The sequence below is a fragment of the Bos indicus genome, chromosome 2, assembly GCF_029378745.1.
Source record: "Bos indicus isolate NIAB-ARS_2022 breed Sahiwal x Tharparkar chromosome 2, NIAB-ARS_B.indTharparkar_mat_pri_1.0, whole genome shotgun sequence".
NCBI classification, from domain to species: domain Eukaryota; kingdom Metazoa; phylum Chordata; class Mammalia; order Artiodactyla; family Bovidae; genus Bos; species Bos indicus.
The window spans coordinates 6505758-6528131 of record NC_091761.1 but is presented as its reverse complement, the minus strand read 5'-3'; the positions used below and the strand labels follow the sequence as shown (position 1 = coordinate 6528131).

The following is a 22374-nucleotide window of genomic DNA, read 5'->3' as shown; positions in this document are numbered from 1 at the left end:
TATCTATGCTGCTGCTGCTGCTAAGTCGCTTCAGTCGTGTCTGACTCTGTGCGACCCCATAGATGGCAGCCCACCAGGCTCCCCCATCCCTGGGATTCTCCAAGCAAGAACACTGGAGTGGGTTGCCATTTCCTTCTCCAATATATCTATAGATATGTATAGATATGTATATATAATATATATCTATCTAAATCTATATCTGGGCTTCCCTGGTGGCTCAGCTGGTAAAGAATCTGCCTGCAATGTGGGAGACCTGGGTTCAATCCCTGGGTTCAGAAGATCCCCTGGAGAAGGGAACGGCTACCCACTCCAGTATTCTGGCCTGGAGAATTCCATGGGCAGTAGAGTCCATGGGGTTGCAAAGAGTCGGACATGACTAAATGACTTTCACTTACCTTCAAATATATATCTGTATATCTATACCAGATATATAGATATGCATATATATACTATCCATAGATATGTATATAGATATTATGTATATTTATATATAAATAGTATAAATATACCCATATATAGATAGTATGTGTATATATATATATATATGGGAGAAACTAAGAAGAGTATCTTGTTACTTTTGATAAAGGCTAACACATTTGAAATACAGTGGTAAGTTGTATCATAGAAAAGCAAGAAAATTCCAGAAAAACATCTGCTTCTGCTTCATTGACTATGCTAAAGCCTTTGACTGTGTGGATCACAAAAAACTGTGGAAGATCCTTAAAGAGATGGGAATACCAGACCACCTTACCTGCCTCCTGAGAAATCTGTATGCAGGTCAAGAAGCAACAGTTAGAACCAGACAGGAAACAATGGACTGGTTCCAAATCGGCAAAGGAGTACATCAAGGCTGTATATTGTCACCTTGCTTATTTAACTTCTATGCAGAGTACATCATGCGAAATGCTGGGCTGGATGAGGCACAGGCTGGAATCAAGATTGCCAGGAGAAATATCAATAACCTCAGAAATGCAGATGACACCACCCTTATGGCAGAAAGTGAAGAGGAACTAGAGAACCTCTTGGTGAAAGTGCAAGAGGAGAGTGAAAAAGCTGGCTTAAAGCTCAACATTCAAAAAATGAAGATCATGGCATCTGGTTCCATCATGGCATATAGATGGAAACAATGGAAACAGTGACAGACTATTTTCTTGGGCTCCAAAATCACTGCAGATGGTGACTGCAGCCATGAAATGAAAAGACACTTGCTCCTTGGAAGAAGCTATGACAAACCTAGACAGTATATTAAAAAGCAGAGACATTGCTTTGCCACCAAAGATCCGTCTAGTCAAAGCTATGTTTTTTTTAGTACTCATGTATGGGTGTGAGAGTTGGACCATAAAGAAAGCTGAGTGACGAAGAATTGATGCTTTTGAACTGGGATATTGGAGAAGACTCCCGAGAGTCCCTTGAACAGCAAGGAGATCAAACCAGTCGATCCTAAAGGAAATCAGTCCTGAATATTCATTGGAAGGACCGATGCTGAAGCTGAAGCTCCAGTACTTTGGCCACGTGATTTGAAGAACTGACTCACTGAAAAAAGACCCTGATGATGGGAAAGATTGAAGGCAGGAAGAGAAGGGGATGACAGAGGATGAGATGGTTGGATGGCATCACTGACTTGATGGACAGGAGTTAAAACTTTCCAGGATTAGCTCTTGGATTGGAACCTGAATTTTAAAAGAGAATACCATGGAGTCAGCTACCTAGGTAGAAGCTGGGACTAGATTTGTTATTATGGGGGCTGGGTAAAAAGAGATGAATGAAGATATTTCTATGAGGCTTTGTTTGCACCAGATAAATTGTTTAGAGTCCTGTATATTTGTATTATTTCCCATCTGGAGTATAAGTTCATTCAAGGTTTTTAAAAGTATCTTCTTCATACTCAGGCAATGTATAAAGCTTCATATATGATTTAATGCTGGGAAAGACTGAAGGCAAATGGAGAAGGGGGTGGCAGAGGATGAGATGGTTAGATAGCTTCACTGATTCAATGGACATGAATTTGAGCAAACTCAGGGAGATTGTGGACAGAGGAGCCCGGCGTGGTACAGTCGCAAAGAGTAAGACACAACTTAGCAACTGAACAAAAGCAACGGATTTTTATTGACAGTAATGTAGTTTACTTTGCTATGCTTGAAAACCTATACTCAAATTTTATTCAAGTGATTTCAGGCATAAGAGCTATAGTATTTTCCAGATGATTTTTGAACCCTGTGACTGCCCAATCTAAGTCATTCAGGCCAAAGATAAAGAATTTTAGGATATTTTATGCTAATTCTATAGATTATAAACTTTGAAGATCATGGGTGTTCAGTCTGTCTAAGCACCTCACGTGCACAGAGGGAAATTTAAAGAATGCAGTTGATGGTGATGTTGGTGATCTCAACTCATGGCTTCAGTTGGCCTATACAGAAACAGAGTCAACCGTTCTCTTACCTCTTGTGAAATTACAACGTGTATTTTTCTGTTGAATACTTATCAGAAATGTTGCAGTGCGAAAGCTATAAGCGAAGGATGATGGCCGTCATGTCCTTAGAAGTTATCTGCTTAGCACATGATGAATACTGGAAATGTATTTTGGATGCAGGTGATGTAAAATCTATCAGCTATCTTTTACTCATGCTATTTTATGCAGAGATATGCCCACTAACTTTAAAACGTATTTTTAATTGTGAAGAAAACTTTTCAGTTGATCTTAAGTTTCTATTTTTCTTTTTTTCTAAGATAATTCCCTTTACCTGTAAACCTTGAATTTTATATTTCAAGTGAAAGTGGCACAGGACTAAAAACTATATAAAGCTCATTTCTCTAAAACTTTGCAAGCTTAAAAGTGATATTAAATTAATTTACCATACTACCCGTATGTTTACTTTCACTTAAAAATTATCCCTTTTCTCTATTTGTACACTTTATTTATAAAAATAGCAGTTACAGGATCAGGCCTGGGTCTGTAACTAGCTCTGAATTTAGAACTTAGACTGATTGCTTACTTTTCTGTATGCTTAATTTCCTCATTAGTAAAATAGTTGCTACCTCATAGGATTGTTTTGAGAACAGCACTACCAATTATAACTTTCTGAAATGATGGAAATATTCTATCTACACTATCCATTATGGTAGCCATTACTCTAATGTGAATATTGGGCCCAAATGAGATGCTTCAGAAATATTGATTGATTGAATAAATGAATGAATGAAAAGGTTATAGGCAGTCCCCTAACATGTTCCTAAAAACAAGTACAAAAAGTTTTTGAATAGTGTTTTTCCTTCACACTGAACCTAAGTAACAAGCATCCAACTGAAGCCATATTTTCTATGTTCACCGTGCCCACTGACTTCTATCTTTGAACCAGGTGTTTTCATTTTTCACGGCTACTTATATAAAATATGGGTAAAATATAATAAAGTACTCAAATAATTGCATATACCACTGCCACGCAAAGTTGATGCGATAACCAAAGTGAACTCTACCATATGGTAGTGCAAATAATTTATTTTTCAATTATCTTAAGCCAAAATTCAGTGTTTCAAAGGTGGCTTAGTGTTGCCAATATGAAATGTATGATTGTGTGCTGTGTGAAAATCCAATGTGTAGACAATGAGAACTGCCCATACTATAGATAAGACAGAAACATGCATTGGTGTGGTTTCAAATGATAATTTTATAAATATTTCATCAAATTATTTGCTAATTGTTTATATGGCAATGCCCATAAATATTAAGTCTATCATGATAAATTGGCTACAAATAGTTACAAACCATGCTCTTTCTTGATCTTTTCATTGTAGGCACCATTCCTGCATTAATCAATCTATTAAAAGGCTCCAAAATAAAATTACAGTGCAAAACAGTTGGGTTATTGAGTAATATCTCAACCCACCCAAGTATAGTGCATGCTTTAGTAGAGGCGGGAGCCATTCCAGCTTTGATTAACCTACTGGTTTCTGAGGAACCTGAACTACACTCTCGCTGCGCTGTCATTCTATATGACATCGCTCAACTTGAAAACAAGGATGTTGTTGCCAAACACGTAAGCTCTTTTCATAGAACATCATTTTGACTGAGTGACTCTCTCATATGGAAGCTAGAAAGATGCCCTTTTCATTCTGCAGTGGCCCTCATAAACTCCCAGGGGAGAATTCCAATCTCAGTGAGGATGCAAAGAGCAAACCAGCCACAATACCATGAGTACCAAAGTGAACAAGAGCGAGAACAAGAGCTCTGTGCCCAGAACAGGCCCAGTGAGGGCTGTGTGTCAACCCTGTCCTGAAGTCCCGCTGTTTGATTTTATTTCATTTCCCCCAACCCAGTCCTACCCTCCTTGTCTCTTGCTATGTTTTTGGCCTTATTTATTTTTGTGTGGACTACTGTTTATCTTTTATATCTCTTCACATCTTTCCTGGGCTTTTCCAACTCATTTCACTGCCCCTTGTCTCAAAAAATCTTCCCTGAGCCCTGCTGTCTCTTCTGTGCACCCTTGTTTTATAAAGGTGATTGCCTAATATAATTTTTTCACTGATAGTATCAAAATCATTTTCAGTTAAAGTTTTTCGTATACTTTGTGATATATTTTTTCTGATGAGCATTCTTTATCTGTCATAAGTTCTTTCTATTTTTTCTTTTATAATATGTTTGAACAGATCCCGTTCTAGGTCCTTTTTGATCAGTACTCAGCTTGAATGCGGAGAAGGCAATGGCACCCCACTCCAGTACTCTTGCCTGGAAAATCCCATGGATGGAGGAACCTGGTAGGCTGCAGTCCATGGGGTCGCTAGGAGTTGGACACGACTGAGCGACTTCACTTTCACTTTTCACTTTCATGCATTGGAGAAGGAGGTGGAAACCCACTCCAGTGTTCTTGCCTGGAGAATCCCAGGGACAGGGGAGCCTGGTGGGCTGCCATCTATGGGGTCGCACGGAGTCGGTCGGACACGACTGAAGTGACTTAGCAGCAGCAGCAGCAGCAGCTTGAATGAGATACGTTCTTTCTAATCTAGCTATTTGCAGGAAATGCATGTGGGAAAGAGCTCAGGTCCATGTTCTAGGCTACAAGAATATGACATAGGCTGCAGGGTTGTATGCATGGGACCTTTCAGCTTTGCTTTCCCTTAGCTGACAGCGATACAGTACCCATCATGTCGTTTCTATTTCCTCCACAGTGTAAAAATCTGTCTCTTTCTTTTTATCTCACCAATAAGTCTACTTCTTCTAAATATCTTATCAGTATAATTCTTTATTCATCCTTGCCTTCCTTAACTCTCAACACTTTATGACTAACTGGTCCAGGGAAGATCCTGTTGCCATCCTCCACGCCCATTCCTATTGTTCCAGACAGGGAATTGTGTGTGTGTGCATTTTCCTTGTCCCTTAAAGTAGAGCCATTTACTTTAGAAAACTGTGTTCTGCCAGTATTTCCTGTAGCCAGTGGCCATGGGAAATCTCTCTCATCTCTGTTGGTTCAGTTCAGTTCAGTTCAGTTCAGTCGCTCAGTCATGTCCGACTCTTTGCGACCCCATGAATCGAAGCACGCCAGGTCTCCCTGTCCATCACCAACTCCCGGAGTTCACTCAGACTCATGTCCATCGAGTCAGTGATGCCATCCAGCCATCTCATCTTCTGTCGTTCCCTTCTCCTCCTGCCCCCAATCCCTCTCAGCATCAGAGTCTTTTCCGATGAGTCAACTCTTCACATGAGGTGGCCAAAGTACTGGAGTTTCAGCTTCAGCATCATTCCCTCCAAAGAAATCCCAGGGCTGATCTCCTTCAGAATGGACTGGTTGGATCTCCTTGCAGTCCAAGGGACTCTCAAGAGTCTTCTCCAACACCACAGTTCAAAAGCATCAATTCTTCGGCACTCTGTTGGTTACTCATAAACATTTATTATCATTTAGCATTACAGATGTCTCCTAGCTTTATTGAAGATAATGTTACACCTCTGTTTCTTGTCTTGTTTAATATTCTTTCATTATTACTGCTAGTAGGGAGAAGTGCCATCTTTACTCCACTTAAAATTAGTAAACTATATTTACATTTAAAAAGAATATTTTGTGTTATATAAATATAACTGCCAATTACCAGTGCAAGGTATACAATGACAGATATTTCCAAATGGGCATTGTATTCAATTGATATTACTCAGTTGTTTCACTTTTAGACACTTAAATGTTACAGTGAACTTGCAGCCTCAAATTATTTTGGTATAAAGGAAGCTATTTGAAAATATATTTATAGGAACTCCCCTGGCTGTCCAGTGGTTAGGACTCTGTACTTCCAATGCAGGTTTGACCCCTGGTTGGGGAACAAAGATCCTACATGCTGCATGGCACGGCCAAAAATGAGAGAAAATATATTTATAGAATACTCACCTTAAAATTAAAGCTCAAGACATGCTCAAAGTTGTGACAACTGTCACTTCATGTACCATAGCAGTACACACATTTGTTTATGGGCAATTGTTCTGTCCTAAATAAGCAGATATTTATATCAAGAAAGATTATAGACTTGTGTTTCTAAATAAAGATGGCAGACCTCCTAAATAAATTTGATTATAATTAAATACTATTTTATTTTTAGAATGGAATCCCAGCTCTGATAAATCTCTTAAACTTAGACATAGAAAGCGTGCTAGTAAATGTGATGAACTGTGTGCGGGTCTTATGTATGGGAAACAAAAATAACCAAAGAGCAGTGAGAGACCATAAAGGCATCCCATACCTTATTTCATTTCTGAGTTCTGACTCAGGTAAGTCTCTATTTCTATATATTTTAAAGTGACCAGAAATATTAAGTGAAGCAAATAAAGGTTTGAACTTGTCATTGATGAGTAGATGTCCTGGATTTAACTTAGGATGGATCTAGACATGTGTAATATAACTTAACTTCTGAAACACTTAAATTTAAACCACTGGATTTATAAAAGGAATTGATTCTCAAAGCCATTAAGTATAAAAATGTTGAACTAGACATTTAAAAAAATGGAAACATTGGCACAAGTAATAAAAATAATGTAGTTAATATGCCCAGGGATGCCAGTAGACGTCTCCTTAGATGAATAAGACACATTTTGATCATTGGAAGCTATTTTTCAGGTTACATAAGGACTTTAGATTTGTTGTGAGATATTGGATATCAAAATCCAAGATAAGGAGGTAATTAGGCTAATTGTCAGACTCTGAAGTGCATATAAATACCAAGAACACCAGAAGCTATGAGGCAGTTTCTGCAGCTACTGCAAATGGTCTCTTAGACTCTGTCAGAATTTTCTCATCCCAATGAGCATACACGTAACAGTGTGAACTTCAAGTCTGTGGTTTTCCCCCACATATGGGGAAATAAAAATTGGGAGAAAGCAGGAGGAATAAAAAATTGGGGAAAAGCTTGTATGTTTTCCTTCCTGCTCAGTTTATCATCTTTTTTTCTATTCTAGCTCTCTAAGAATGAATACAGAATAACTATGTTGGCTATAATGTAAGACAAGGTTATGGATAAGGGGTTTGTTGCAGAAGGTTTTCTTTTACTTTAGTACTTCAGATTAAGCAATTATCATCTAAGAACTTCTTTCATGTAGTGAAATCATTTGAAAGTTCTTTTCCTTTGTTACAAATTCATAAAGTCATTTGGAATATATTCACCTGTCTCCCCATTCTGCCTAATTCTCTGAATCTATTTCTGTGTATTGGGTAGGTTGGAGAAGTGGCCTCATGTAGGAGATGTCCTATGGAGTCCAGCCTCAGGCTACCCTCTGGCCATCAGACCTAGATGCTCAATACAGCCCTTACGTGGGCTGTATGCCCCCTCCTGTTGTAGTGGGGCCAGCTACTGTAGGCACACTGGTAGGCATGGCTGGCCTCTGGTCTCCTTGGCTGAGAGGCCTTGCCTTGTGTAGTTGCTATGGGCAACTGGCGGGCAGGGCAGGTTCTGATGGGTAGCTAGTTGTGAGGCCTGTCATTAACTGGTACAGGCAAGCTGGTGGAAGGGGAGGGGCAGGCCCCTAGCACTGATAGGCTGCTGCTGCTGCTAAGTCACTTCAGTTGTGTCTGACTCTGTGCGACCCCATAGAGGGCAGCCCACCAGGCTCCCCCGTCCCTGGGATTCTCCAGGCAAGAACACTGGAGTGGGTTGCCATTTCCTTCTCCAATGCATGAAAGTGAAAAGTGAAAGGGAAGTCGCTCAGTCGTATCTGACTCTTAGCGACCCCATGGACTGCAGCCTACCAGGCTCCTCCATCCATGGGATTTTCCAGGCAAGAGTACTGGAGTGGGGTGCCATTGCCTTCTCCAACTGATAGGCTAGAAGGAGGATTCCAAAATGTGCCCGCCGGCATCAGCACAGTGGAGGGAGATCACAGAACTAGCTGTCTCTGTGTCTCATTCCCCTGTGGAGTGCCAGCTGCCTCCTGCTTCCCCTGGAGGCTCTCCAAGATGAGCAAGTAGGTCTGACCCAGGCACCTTTCACACTGCTGCCTCTCTGCACTGGGCCTCCGAGCATGTGAGATTTTGCATGCACCCTTTAAGACAGTTTCAGTTTCCTACAGACACATGAAAAGATGTTCAACATAACTAACCATCAGGGAAACGTGAATCAAAACCACAGTGAGGTGTCACTTCACATCTGTCCAAAGGGCTGTCATTGTAAAGACAGCAAATAACAAGCGTTGGCAAGGGTGTGGAGAAAAAAGAATTCTGGTGCACTGTTGGAGGGAATGTAAATTGGTACAGCCAACATGGAATAGAACTAACAAATGATCCAGCAAATCCACTTTTAGGTATTTGCACAAGGAAAACTTAAAGGCTAATTTATAGAGATCAAAGCACCCTTATGTTCCATGTGGCTCAGCTGGTAAAGAATCCGCCTGCAATGCGGGAGGCCTGGTTTTGATCCCTGGGTTGAGAAGATCCCCTGGAGAAGGGAAAGGCTACCCACTCCAGTATTCTGGCCTGGAGAATTCCATGGAGTGTAGAGTCCATGGGGTCATAAAGAGTCAAACAGGACTGAGCGGCTTTCACTTTCATGTTCCATGCAGCATTAGTTACAATAATGAAGATATTGAAGCAACCTAAGTGGCTATTGACAGGTGAATGAATAAAGAAGATGTAGTATATTTACACAGTGGAATAGTCACAGCCACAGAAAGAATGAAAGCTTGCCGTTGGCAACAATATGGATGGAACTAGAGGGTATTATGCTAAGTGACATAAGTCAGACAAAGAAATACTGTATTCAGTTATATGTGAAGTCTAAAACTGAAAACAAATGAACAAACAAAACAAAAAGTAGATACAGAGAAAAGAGTGTACTTTTTCTCTTGTAGATACAGAGAAAAAAACTGTGATTGCCACAGGCAAAGGGGTTTGGGAGTTGTGTAAAGTAAGTGAAAGGGATTAAGAGGTACAAATTTCCAGTTATAAAATAAGTCATGAGGCTGTAATATACAGCACAAGGAATGTGGTCAATAATATTGAAATTACTTTGTATGGGAATAGACAGTTACTTTTTGAGGTGGTAGTTTCCTGTACATCTGAAACGAACATAATATTGTATGTCAACTATACTTCAATTTAAAAAAGAGAAAAGGGGGAAAAATGAAAATGAATCTACCATGAATGTATTCAGTTATTCCAATAATTCCTAGGACTCTATGCTAAGGGGAAAAATATACAGACAGGAAGGAAATGTGCCAAGATTTTTCCTAAGCATTGTTTAAAACAGTGAAGAGTTAGAAACAACCCATTATTTTTAAACATGTAAATGTTTAAGGAAATGTGAGACATGCATTAATGGAATATTTAGGAGACACTGATGTTCATAAGGAATGGGAGAAATTTTTTTTTACTGGTAAATTAAAATGCAGGATACTGTGTTTATGTACAACTGTGTTAAGTACAACACTATCCAAAGTTATCTATGGCTTCCCTGGTGGCTAAGATGGTAAAGAATCCACCAGCAATGCAGGAGACATGGGTTCAATCCCTGGGTTGGGAAGATCCCCTGGAGGTGGGCATGGCAACCCACTCCAGTCTTCTTGCCAGGAGAATCTCCATGGACAGAGGAGCCTGGTGGGCTGCAGTCCATAAAGTCACAAAAGAGTCGGACACAACTGAGTGACTAAGCACAACATTATCTATATTTATATAATCTATATTATATATTTACAAAAATAGTGGATGATATGACATGGAATGTTTGTGCTTGGGTGGTAAAGTCTGAAGAGTTTTATTTCTTTTTTTCTTTATTTTCTAAATTTTCTAGACTCTATAAACTTGACTTTTAAATATGGAAAACTAGTGATATGCTGCATGCTTATATTCCTACTTTTTAAAAGATTTATTTAACTGGTTCTTGAATTCATTTGAAGATGTGTTGACAGCTGTATCTTCTGTTACAATTGCTGAGGTTGCTCGTGACAATAAAGAAGTTCAGGATGCTATGGCTCTGGAAGGAGCCATTCCTCCTCTGGTGGCTCTGTTTAAAGGAAAGCAGCTTAGTGTCCAAGTGAAGGGTGCAATGGCTGTGGAAGCACTGGCAAGTTATAACCCTGCTATCCAGAGAGCGTTTCTAGAAAAATCATTGAGTAAATATCTTTTAAAACTTCTCAAGGTAGGAATTTTATTACTTTTCATTTTTCTTAAAGTATCCAATATTGAATTTAAATTAAGTGAAAAGAAAACTAAAGCCAATTCTAGAATAAACGTTTTATTAAACGCACATTCCTGTGGTATTCAGTAAATCCTCATTGACTGAATGGAATATTTTTTTTATAGGCATTTCAAATAGATGTTAAGGAACAAGGAGCTGTAGCGCTTTGGGCCTTGGCAGGACAAACACTGAAACAACAAAAGTATATGGCAGAACAGATTGGATACAACTTTATCATAAATATGCTTTTGTCACCATCAGCTAAAATGCAGTATGTTGGTAAGTTATGTTCTGTGCATAAATCTACACAATACAGAACAGGACTTTGGAGGGTTAGACATGTTTCTTGCTTTTCTTTGTCAGGAGGTGAAGCCGTCATAGCTTTAAGTAAGGACAGCAAGATCCACCAGAATCAAATATGTGAAGGGAATGGGATCGCACCACTGGTCCGCTTACTAAGGATTAGTAAAATAGCCGATGGCACGCTGCTGAGCGTCATCAAAGCAGTGGGGTCCATCTGTATTGGTTTGTAAATTTATTCTCAGTTCTAAAAATATTAGTAAGGTACTACTCTTCCTCTCTATCCCTACTGTTGCAGCCCTTAACCATATCTAATCTGTTATAATATTTTTATTTCTCAAAGACCTTAATGAGTAGAGCTGATGTAATTAAGCATAGTGTATCAGTCTTGCTTTGAATTCTGGTTAGAATGAGAAATGAGGACCATGAGCCTTGGCTCTTTTGACTTAAAGCAATCTCTTATTTTTAAGTTTAAGAGAAAAATATTTCTTATTTTGAATCTTAGGAACTATATGTTTTCGAAGATATAGAAGTGTTTCTAATGCTGCGGCACATTTTTCTATTCCATTCTCTTTGCATAGTCATTCTTTGTTTATGTAGTGGCCACCAGGTCTTGCTGTTCCTTTCTTTGCAAAGGAATCAACCTTTCCATAAATACACATACTTCTTCATTAATTAGGCCTTTAATATATCCCAGCAATGTTTTATAGTTTCCAATGTACAATTCTTGCACAATATTTTGCCAATTTTATCTTAGGTATTTCATATAATATGCATGCAACACTCCCTACCTCAGTGCCTGGTGCACCCGGCACTCAATACTTGTCTGTTGAATGAAGAATATTCATGTAATTATTGCTTGTGTGCATCCCCTGGTGGCCAGTGGAAAAGGGGAGTAGGAAACAATGAAAGAAAAGTGTTCTCTGCTGCTCTTATTCCCTCAGTTCAGTTCAGTTCAGTTCAGTCGCGTCTGACTCTTCTCGACCCCTTGAATCGCAGCACGCCAGGCCTCCCTGTCCATCACCAACTCCCGGAGTTCACCCAGACTCACGTCCATCGAGTCAGTGATGTCATCCAGCCATCTCATCCTCTGTTGTCCCCTTCTCCTCCTGCCCTCAATCCCTCCCAGCATCAGAGTCTTTTCCAATGAGTCAACTCTTCGCATGAGGTGGCCAAAGTACTAGAGTTTCAGCTTCAGCATCATTCCCTCCAAAGAAATCCCAGGGCTGATCTCCTTCAGAATGGACTGGTTGGATCTCCTTGCAGTCCAAGGGACTCTCAAGAGTCTTCTCCAACACCACAGTTCAAAAGCATCAATTCTTCGGCGCTCAGCTTTCTTCACAGTCCAACTCTCACATCCATACATGACCACAGGAAAAACCATAGCCTTGACTAGATGGACCTTTGCTGGCAAAGTAATGTCTCTGCTTTTGAATATACTATCTAGGTTGGTCATCACTTTCCTTCCAAGGAGTAAGCAAACAAAAGTGTTCTCTGCTGTTCCTATTCCCTGCTCCTATTCCCTATTCCCTTAGTTGCTTCAAACTTCAAGCACCGGGTAATAGTAAGTAGGTGCCTTCTCTAAGGTTCCTAAAGGGGTCCGATCTTGTACTTATATTTAAGTATGTAAACCCACTGTATTTGTAGTGTGGCATTTATTGGTAAAAGAACAAATTTTAAATTGTTCGTTCATGTCCACTAGAAAGATGATTTGAGTCTCTTAATTGAGATTAGAGCTGCAAATTAAAGTAGTATGCTTAGAAGAAGTAAGATTATCTTTTTAGTATGAGTATTTAAGGAATCCAGAAATTTTAACCAGGTGATTACTCAAGTTATTTTTATAAAAACAAACTTTTAATGGAAAACAGTAGCAGCTATAAGCTGAAGTACCTTGCACGTAATTATTTTTTTAAATAAATGATAGCTATTACATTATTATTCCCTGATAGTCCAGCACTTCTAATTTCTTAGTTTTGTGACTATTAGAAAACTGTTCTAACAGTAAATTTTCCAGGATTATTCACTTTGCCTTTCAAAAAGTTAATTAAGGTAAAATAGTGTCAATAAAGCATTTCCTTTTGTAATTTACCAACCATATTATGCTAGGACACATTGAGAACCAAACAGATTGAGCTATGTTTGACTGTTAACATTTCCAAGATGGAAAAAACATTATCTCATTGAGATGTGGGTTCTTACAGGTGTCGCTCATACAAGCAATCCCATTAGTCAACAATTTGTTGTAGATGAAAATGCCTTTCCAGTACTTATTCAACTACTGAGAAGTCACCCTTCTCCTAATATTAAGGTATATACAAGACTTTTGTGTGATATGGTAAAAATTAACATAAATGACTTTTTAAAGAATAATTTTTATCTTTAGGCAAGCTAAGAAGTATAATAAAAATATCTAACCTTTTAAAGCAAAATCCTAATTCTTTTAAATTTATTTTTTCATTGAAGGATAATTGCTTTACAGAATTGTGTTTTTTCTGACAAACACAAAATCACAAAATCCCAGAAGTTTTAAAGAAAACCGTTGCCATAGGAAGAGGTTTTGTGGATTCTTTGATACTTCAAAAGAAAAAAAAAAAACAAACCTGAATTCTGGGGAATTGGGTTAATTTTCCTATCTAGATTTTAAGACTAGAATGCCAAAAACAAAAATATGAAGGAAATTAAAACCCCTTTTTAAAGTGAAAAAAATTGCTACAAAGATAGTAGCAAAGATATTACTAAATTTTATTAAAATGTGGTTTCTTCAGATTTAACAAGAGAGCCTTAGTCTTCTGTCCTTACTTATCAAAGAAGTTTTATTCCTCAGATATTTGATTATTCATGGAATTTCTTCCCTTCTTCCTCAGATACTGGTTGCTAAACCTGGGTGGGGATAAGGAGGATGTGTGATTTATGTAGTAAAATTTCTCAAATATAAATGAATCCTGTCCGTGTTTACACCATCAGAACAGCCCTACCTTCCACCAAGCAACCTGTGTTGGCTGGCAGCAATACTTTTCTCAAGGGTGGACACTGCTAGGAGTTACTACGAGTTGCTGCAGAGTCATTCATTCTTCTATTTACTTCTAGTTAAATGCCTTCAGTAAAATGACATTCACATGTATTAAAATCCTTTACCAAGGTTTTAGAAATTCAGGACATCTATACTTGGCCACACAAACTATAATGACAAAAATTTATTTTCTCTTTAAAATTTGGTAAGGGCTCTGCTGGAAATCAGAAAATTAATATAACATATGAAGAAAATATATAAGTAAATATAGCATGATTTCTTTTAAGGAAGGTGTTTGTTATTTTGCTATCAGAAAAGATGTTATACGTTATCTGGCTTTTCTTGCCATGAAAGAGATTATGTCATTACAGATGTTGATTAGGGAAACAAAGAGGCACATGCTAGCACTTTTTGGCTTGAATTATATATAAAAACTGCACTGAATTTCCGGAGAAGGCAATGGCAACCACTCCAGTACTCCTGCCTGGAAAATCCCATGGATGGAGGAGCCTGGAAGGCTGCAGTCCATGGGGTCGCAAAGAGTCGGGCACGACTGAGGGACTTCACTTTCACTTTTCACTTTCATGCATTGGAGAAGGAAGTGGCAACCCACTCCAGTGTTCTTGCCTGGAGAATCCCAGGGACGGGGGAGCCTGGTGGGCTGCGGTCTATGGGGTCGCACAGAGTCGGACACGACTGGAGCGACTTAGCAGCAGCAGCAGCAGCACTGACTTTCAAAGTACAAATACATTTCTCAAGACTAAGGAAAATGACATATAGAATACATTTTTTTATTTAAAAATGTACATTTTCATGGCAAAACAGTTTACTTCAGTTGTGTCTATATTTAAGCATATATTTTCAATGAGTTGTTAAACTTATTAAAACAGAACATAAATATTTAACATTTTAAAACTTTTCCTCAAGTAAGATTGTATAGTAAATATTTTGCAATAATAATCATGCTTTTCGAATTCACAATGCTTTGTATAGAAATCCATGGTGTAGTACTTAAAAATTTGTCTACTGAGCCCAGTAATACCAAGGTTCATTAACAGTCTCCTTAAAGGGCTTCAGAATGTGCCTTAAACAACTCCAGAACCAGAAGAAGAAAACTTCCTCTGGATTATTCCCCAATGCTTTGCTTCAGTTGAAAGCATTCCATTAGAGCATTATATCTCAATGGTCAGTAGCTAACAAGCACCATGCTAGGAAATTTAAAAAAAAAAAAAAAGTTTTTTTTTTTTTTTTAATGTAGAAGGAATGCAGCTATGCACTTATGATAAATTTCTTCACACGCACTGCAAGCCCTGGTTACCTCCCCATGTGCCCTCACACGGACCTTTGTGGTTGCACAGTACACAGAAAGATTGTTTTCTCAGCTGTTAAAAATTATGAGGGGGATTTTTCCAGAAGTTGTAATTGCCACTCTCTAAATACTAGTCAGAGAAATGGAATTAATGGTATTCTATGGTATCTTTGAGTTGGTATATCCTATATAAATATCTGAATGATGAAATGTGTCATTTGATAAACCATGAGTGAAAAATATGTTTCTGAAAATTACATATGTAGGTTGAAGTGGCATTTTCCTTGGCATGCATTGTCCTAAGGAATGATCTCCTACAGAAGGAATTACAAGAAAATGAAGGATTTGATTATGCTGATGTCCTTTATCTTCTTCACTCAGAAGATAAGGTAGTAACTTTATGAAATGTTAGAGCTCATTTAGAAGAAAATGATTTTTAGACTACATCCTTAAAATTTCATTTTTTCATACAATATTCAAATGTATTATTTTAAAACTGTAAAATATCTTTGGTCGGTTGTTAGTTTGTAATGATGTAATAGTATTGTTCCATATTTTTCATAGTTGTCGTATTTCATCTTTGAAATGTAGCCGTTTTAATGCTTGGTGACAAGCCAAAAAACAAATCTCTTCTGTCCTGGATGCATCAGATTTCAACTTAATTTTATGACCTTTCAATCTTCAGTCATCTTCTTCTTACCCAGTATTCTAGAGTGGTGGTTCGCAAACTACTTGTGATAAAGGAATAGCTTTTTCCCCAGCAATCTGTTATGAGGAGATAATTTTAAAGCAACCAAGCTGTAAAATTTGAAATAATTTTAGACTTTCCATGAATCTGCAAAAATAGTACAGAGTGTTCTGAAAGTACACAGCTTTCTTGGCTGTCAATCAGGAAATTAACATTGACACAATACTACTAGCTAATCTGCAGGCTTCATTTAACTTTTGCCAGTTTCTCACCAATGTCCTTTTCCTATTCCAAAATCCAATGCAGGATCCCATATGGCATCTAGTTATCATGTCTCTTTAGTGTCCTTTAATCTGTAACACTCAAGTCCTTTGCCTTTCATGACTGATATTTTTGATGAGTCCAGGCCAGTTGTTTTCTAGAATGTCCCTCAATTTGAGTTATCTGCTGTTTCTCATGGTTAAACTGAGGTCATGCATTTTGGTCGAGAACACCATAGTCTTCACTCACTTTCCCAGTGCATCACTGCAGGGAGTACACGATGTCTTATAACTGGCCGCGTTAACTTTGGGTGCCTGGTTAAAGTGGTGTCTCCATATTTCTCCCTTTAGTTACTGTTCTTCCCTTTGTAATGAACAAGTATTTGGAGGTGAGTGTCTCTGAGACTATGCAAATACTGTGTTACGCATTGTACTTTTGCTCACTGGTTTCAGGATCCATTGATGCAATAATAATTAGTGTGATATGTCTAATGGTGATTTAAAATTTTTTCCCTTTATTATTAACTGGTATTTAACTGTAAGGAAGAGCTGTTTCTTTTAAGTATTCTCAGTTTGTATAATCCTTTTGTCAACTATTTTGTGAACTATCACTGGTCCATGGGCCACACTAACCCTAGAGAAATAGAGAAACTCCCAAACTATTGCTATTCTACAGTGCATTGGGCAGTAAGGAAAGAACATTGCCAATTATGTCTCAGCTCAGGGAGATGTTGAGGAAGAAAGGGGAGTGGTAAAGGGGAGAAATGAAGTCATTGCATTATTTTTTTTAAACAGAATTTTACTCTACTGTAGTACACAAAAAGATGAGCAGGGCTGCTGTAATATGGGCAATAATAGGGTAGGAATCATCTGACTTTCTAAACCACGTGTGCGCCCTCTACTCTGTTCCATCTGCGTGCTACTCTCATTAACGCGCTCCTCAGGGACACCAGGTTCTCCCTTTCCCTCTGCCCATTCTACTTTCCATCATTCTACAACCCCTCCCGGGCTGTCACCACTTGCGCCACTCTCTGGACCCTTCCCTTTCATACCTAATACCTTTCTTCTTGCCTGTGATCAGGGGACTCCTTTGTAAGTTGTTGTTCATTTGCTAAATCATGTTGGACTCTTTGCAACCCCACAAATTGCAGCACGCCAGGCTTCCCTGTCCTTCACTATCTCCATGAGTTTGCTCAAATTCATGTCCATTGAGTTGATGATGCCATCCAACCATCTCATCCTCTGTCGCACACTTCTCCTCCTGCCCTCAATCTTTCCCAGCATCAGGGTCTTTTCCAATGAGCTGGCTCTTCTTGTCAGGTGGCTAAAGTATTGGAGCTACTTTGTATCAGAGTACTTGGTGAGTACATACTTTTTATTATGGAAAAATTCAAACAAATAGAATGACAAAGTAGCATACTCACATATTCCCATGACCTGTCTTCAGCAGTTATTTCATTTATATATTCCCTCACTATCCATATATTACTTTTGAAGCAAATCTCAGGCATCATATACTTTTATCTGTGAATATTTCATAGGTACCTATAGCATTTTAATATGATTAACAGTGACAAGAAAACTCACTAAGATTAATGTTCTCTCACACTGAAAATAATGGTTTTCTCTCTATCACAGTGTTCAAATAAAATATTAAAAATAAGATTTAGTGATAAGATTCTATCTTTTGGGTCTTTCTAGAAGATCAACCATACTTGTAAATCTTTGGCAAATGGACTGCCAAAGGGAAAACTGACTTTTGCTCTGTGCCCAGTCCCAGAATGTTAAAATTCGACTTTTAAAAAGGAAATCATTTTTTATTCTCCCTTAGACTGCAGCAGAATTTTATAAGTAAATTTAAGAAATGAGCGGTATCATCTCAGAATGCATAAAATTCAATATATATCATGCTATACAAGAGAAATTTTAATTTTTTATCAATTGTATTTTGAAATGTTGAAATAAAAATATGATTTAAAAAGTTGAAGGTTAATACAATTATGGAGATTCTTATTACCATTTAGGTATTCATTTATATAATCAGTAATCTAACATTCCATTTAAAAATTAAAAATTTTTTTCTCTTCTCTTTTCCCTGATTACCACTACCTAATTCTCTGTTTTATCTGTTCAATAACACTCTGGGGCAACTCTACTACCTGTTTTCCCTAATAATGTCTTATTTTACTCCCAGAGATAAGAATGAAATGTATCCTAATATGCAAGAATTCAAAACCTATTGCCTTGAGTAACATGATAAATGAAGTAAACTAAAGATAATGCATCTCTCCTGTTTCCAGGATATTTGTTTACGAGCAGGCTATGCATTAACCCTTTTTGCCTTCAATAATCGCTTTCAACAATACTTAATATTGGAAAATGGAAAAATGAGCATATCAATTTTTGAACCTTTCCTTGAATCAACAATTGAAACTGAGAAGGCAATGGCAGCATTTCAGGTATAAATTTGAGGGTTAAAATTTCAAATCAATGTATCTTTCTAGTGAAAACTGAAAAGTTAGAAAAAACATTGGATCTGGAAAATATTAACTGATTTTGTAAAATTCACAGTATTTTTTACACCTCCCCCTTCCACCTCATAAGCATTCCATTATTTATGAGGAGTCCTTCATTTATGTAGAGTTTTACAAGGTTAGGTGCTGCCCTGGTGGCTCAGTGGTAAAGAATCCACCTGCTAATGCAGGAGATGCAAGTTTGATCCCTGGCTCAGGAAGATCCCCTTGAGGAGGAAAAGGCGACCCACTCCAGTGTTCTCGCCTGGAGAATCCCATGGACAGAGGAGCCTGGTGGGCTACAGTCCACGGGGTCACAAAAGAATTGGACATGACTTAGTGACTAAACAATATGATGTGGGTTTTATTGTTTGTTTTTTACAAATTAATAGGCGGTTTTGCCTCATCTGATGCTTAAAACAACCCCATCAGGTTGACAGGCAGGTAGTATTATTTTCATCACCCCTATTTTATCAGGCAGGAGGTAGAGAAACAAGTTTTCTAACTGCGGATCTCTAGCTGATCACCTGATTCTTCAACCACGTAGACAACCATATGTCTCTGGCTTCTTCTTGATCTTATTCTCTCCTCTTTGTCTATCTCATGACCTTTAGGAGAAGTGTTTTCTGTGAACCCATACTTTACAGATGCAAACGTTGCAAACATTGTGGAAAGAAGATGGAAGGATAATATGGCCTACGATGGTTACTCAGTAATCAGATAGGGAAACACACTCTGGGTCCTCGCCGCACAGCTTGCTTTTCTTCTACTGGATCATACCAAATTGACCCTCTTACTTTCCTGAGAAGCATCCCCTCAGAAATAAAAGGTTAACTACAGAAGCGGAGTACAAAATGTTCAATGAGTCTCTGCTTTTTTTATTTTTAGATTATTGTATTAGCTAAAGTCATTATAGATGTGGACCACATTACTTTGACTGCAAGAGGTGTTACTATTTTAGTTGACAGTCTATATTCAGCTGATTCCACTACTATTGTCTTGACAGGTAAGAAATAACTAGAAGTCAATCATATCCACATAAAACTATTTTCAAAAAAGGTGTTTTTTTTTTTTTTGGTAATCTGAGGAGTAATAAAATAAGCCTGATACTCTGTCAAATGGTTTTAAGAATGAATTCATGTAAGTCTACGTGGAACTCCAGAGTTAAGTCTACATGGAATGAAATGAAGTCTATTCTGCACCCCAATTAGAGCCTTTCTGATTTCCTAATTACTTTTTTAAACCTATAATTAATTTTTTCAGAATGTAAAATGAGAATTCAACTATGAACTACCAACCACAAAATTTATACACTAATTTGTAGTCATACTGGCAGACTTATGCTGATAACCTCTGTTTGTTTCCTTTTGACTAAATGTGCATATCTGGCCAATGTCTGAGTTCTCTATGTTGCTATGCGATGTAGCAGAGCAAAATGGTCTAGCAGCACTCTTGACACAGTTAGTGGTAATTGTTTGACTGTATCTATCCAGATCTAACTCTCCAGATGATAAATATCTTAGTTTGCTTGATCTATCACGCTCAATTCAACATAAAACAGTATCAAAATGACAGCCATATGGACAGACAGCTACCAAAAAATAAAGTATTTGTTTTTTAACTGAAAGGGATTATTGAACACACCAAAAAAAAAATTTCACTTGCTGCCACAAAGTTACATTTGTATGGTGTAAGGTAAATTCAAGCAAACAAAAATTAGCCAGAAAAAAATACATGTTTAATATAAGCTATTAAATATATTTTATCTAAATGACATTCATAGTCATAGTAATTCTATGACTCTGAAAAACAATTGTAGTGGGTTTAAATTTTACCTCATAAACTCCTTTGTGCAAGAAATGACGTATTATTTTAGCTTTCAAATATTAATTTTCCGAGGCTGGTAGATGTTGAATCTCAAAAATTATTTGGCTTTCTCTGCACTCCATCACTGGAGTCATATGCACCTCCAGAGTCATATGCATGTCTTGGATTTCTCAAGCAAAGCCAGGTATTTAGATTTCAGGGATAAAGTGAAATAAGTGATATGCTCAAGTCCAGGTTGGTATGGTTTCCAGAAGAGGCTCCAAAAGCACAGAAATTTTACATAAGCTGATATTTCTGTTGCCAGCAGTTCAGTTTTTCCTATGTGTACCATTTAGCCATTCTTCACAAAAAGTCCTGCTCTCTGTTTTAGTCTTAGATTTTCTGCCCTTACCCATTTCTTACTCCCTAAATTTAAAGACACTTTTTCCCTTCCTCCCCTTCTATAAACTCAGGCTTTAGAAAATATAAGCCTGAAAGTAAGGTTATCGTTAGATAATTTTTGGTTTAGACCATACCACCCAACTCATCCTGAGGCCATAAATACAGAAGTCTTTCTGGCTTTTTAATGGAGGCTGGAAAAAACAAAAGGAGAACAAAAACTCAGTGAATACCTCAATAAAGTATCCACCCACAAATGTAAAAATAGATTTATTGTGTTACACTTATTCCAACACAGCAACAATACTGTGAAAGAATATCACATGAAATCTCTAAAAATAAAACACAAATTGTAATGAAACAATTTTAAGTTGGTAGCTGCACCTTTATTTAATTACTGCTGCTGCTGCTGCTAAGTCACTTCAGTCGTGTCCAACTCTGTGCGACCCGATAGACGGCAGCCCACCAGGCTCCCCCGTCCCTGGGATTCTCCAGGCAAGAACCCTGGAGTGGGTTGCCATTTCCTTCTCCAATGCATGAAAGTGAAAAGTGAAAGTGAAGTCGCTCAGTCGTGCCCGACTCTTAGGGACCGCATGGACTGAAGCCTACCAGGCTCCTCCGTCCAAGGGATTTTCCAGCCAAGAGCACTGGAGTGGGGTGCCATTGCCTTCTCTGTGTTATTTAATTACTAGATCACTTTATTACTTCAATCTCAAAACACTGCTTTTATGGGAAGAACTTCAATGATCTTAAATGTCAATAAGCGATATATTGCTTGATTTTACAAATATAATTAAGCTCTTAACTCAAAACCATTTGAATTGCAAAAAGGACATTAAATTTTCTTACATAGTTCAAACATTATGTTCATAATCATTAAAAAACATAAAACCTCAAAATAAAATATATTCTGAAGCCAAGAGGAAGACAACCTCTGATTTTTCAAAATTCTTCACACTTAAATGAACCTATTTAACTTTTACTGTTAGTGACAGAAAACCAAACCATAATTTTGGGAAAAGTTTATATTTAACACACACATATTTTTCCTCAGCAGTTCTTCATTAATAGAGATGTGACTCAAAAGCTTTTTAATACTTTCATATATGCAAATGAACGAAGGCACAGTATACTGGTTTATATCAATTAAATGACACATGCATTTTTTCTTGTTTAATTTATAGGGAACTTAATAGCTACCTTGGCTCATTCTAGAGCTGGTATTCCAGAAGCATTTACCACATTAGGGACAATCCAACAGCTCTGCTATCATTTGTACTCAGGACAAGAAGAGGTATGAAAAAGCAATTCTAAAACAGAATATCCTAAAAATAATTTGCCTCTGTCTCACTTCTGTGGGCCAATTTCTCCACAGGTTGAGTGTTATGTAATATTAACAGTTCATATTACTAACTCAAAATTTTATGAGTTTTCTAGTCCTACCTTTGCCA

The 22374-nt window shown here is 37.8% G+C and overlaps 1 protein-coding gene across 5 annotated transcripts in view; it reads left to right on the top strand.

Moving 5' to 3' along the window:
- ANKAR (ankyrin and armadillo repeat containing) overlaps window positions 1–22374 on the top strand; it is a 54620-nt gene that overhangs the window by 26393 nt on the left and 5853 nt on the right. For all 5 annotated transcript variants that reach the window (XM_070802256.1, XM_070802259.1, XM_070802260.1 and 2 more), the window contains exons 11-21: window positions 2486–2590; window positions 3793–4034; window positions 6577–6745; window positions 10358–10599; window positions 10764–10917; window positions 11002–11163; window positions 13140–13246; window positions 15524–15646; window positions 18506–18664; window positions 19607–19724; window positions 22108–22217. In XM_070802256.1, coding sequence (XP_070658357.1) covers window positions 2486–2590; window positions 3793–4034; window positions 6577–6745; window positions 10358–10599; window positions 10764–10917; window positions 11002–11163; window positions 13140–13246; window positions 15524–15646; window positions 18506–18664; window positions 19607–19724; window positions 22108–22217 — 1691 coding nt within the window. The remainder of the gene's footprint in view (window positions 1–2485; window positions 2591–3792; window positions 4035–6576; window positions 6746–10357; window positions 10600–10763; window positions 10918–11001; window positions 11164–13139; window positions 13247–15523; window positions 15647–18505; window positions 18665–19606; window positions 19725–22107; window positions 22218–22374) is intronic.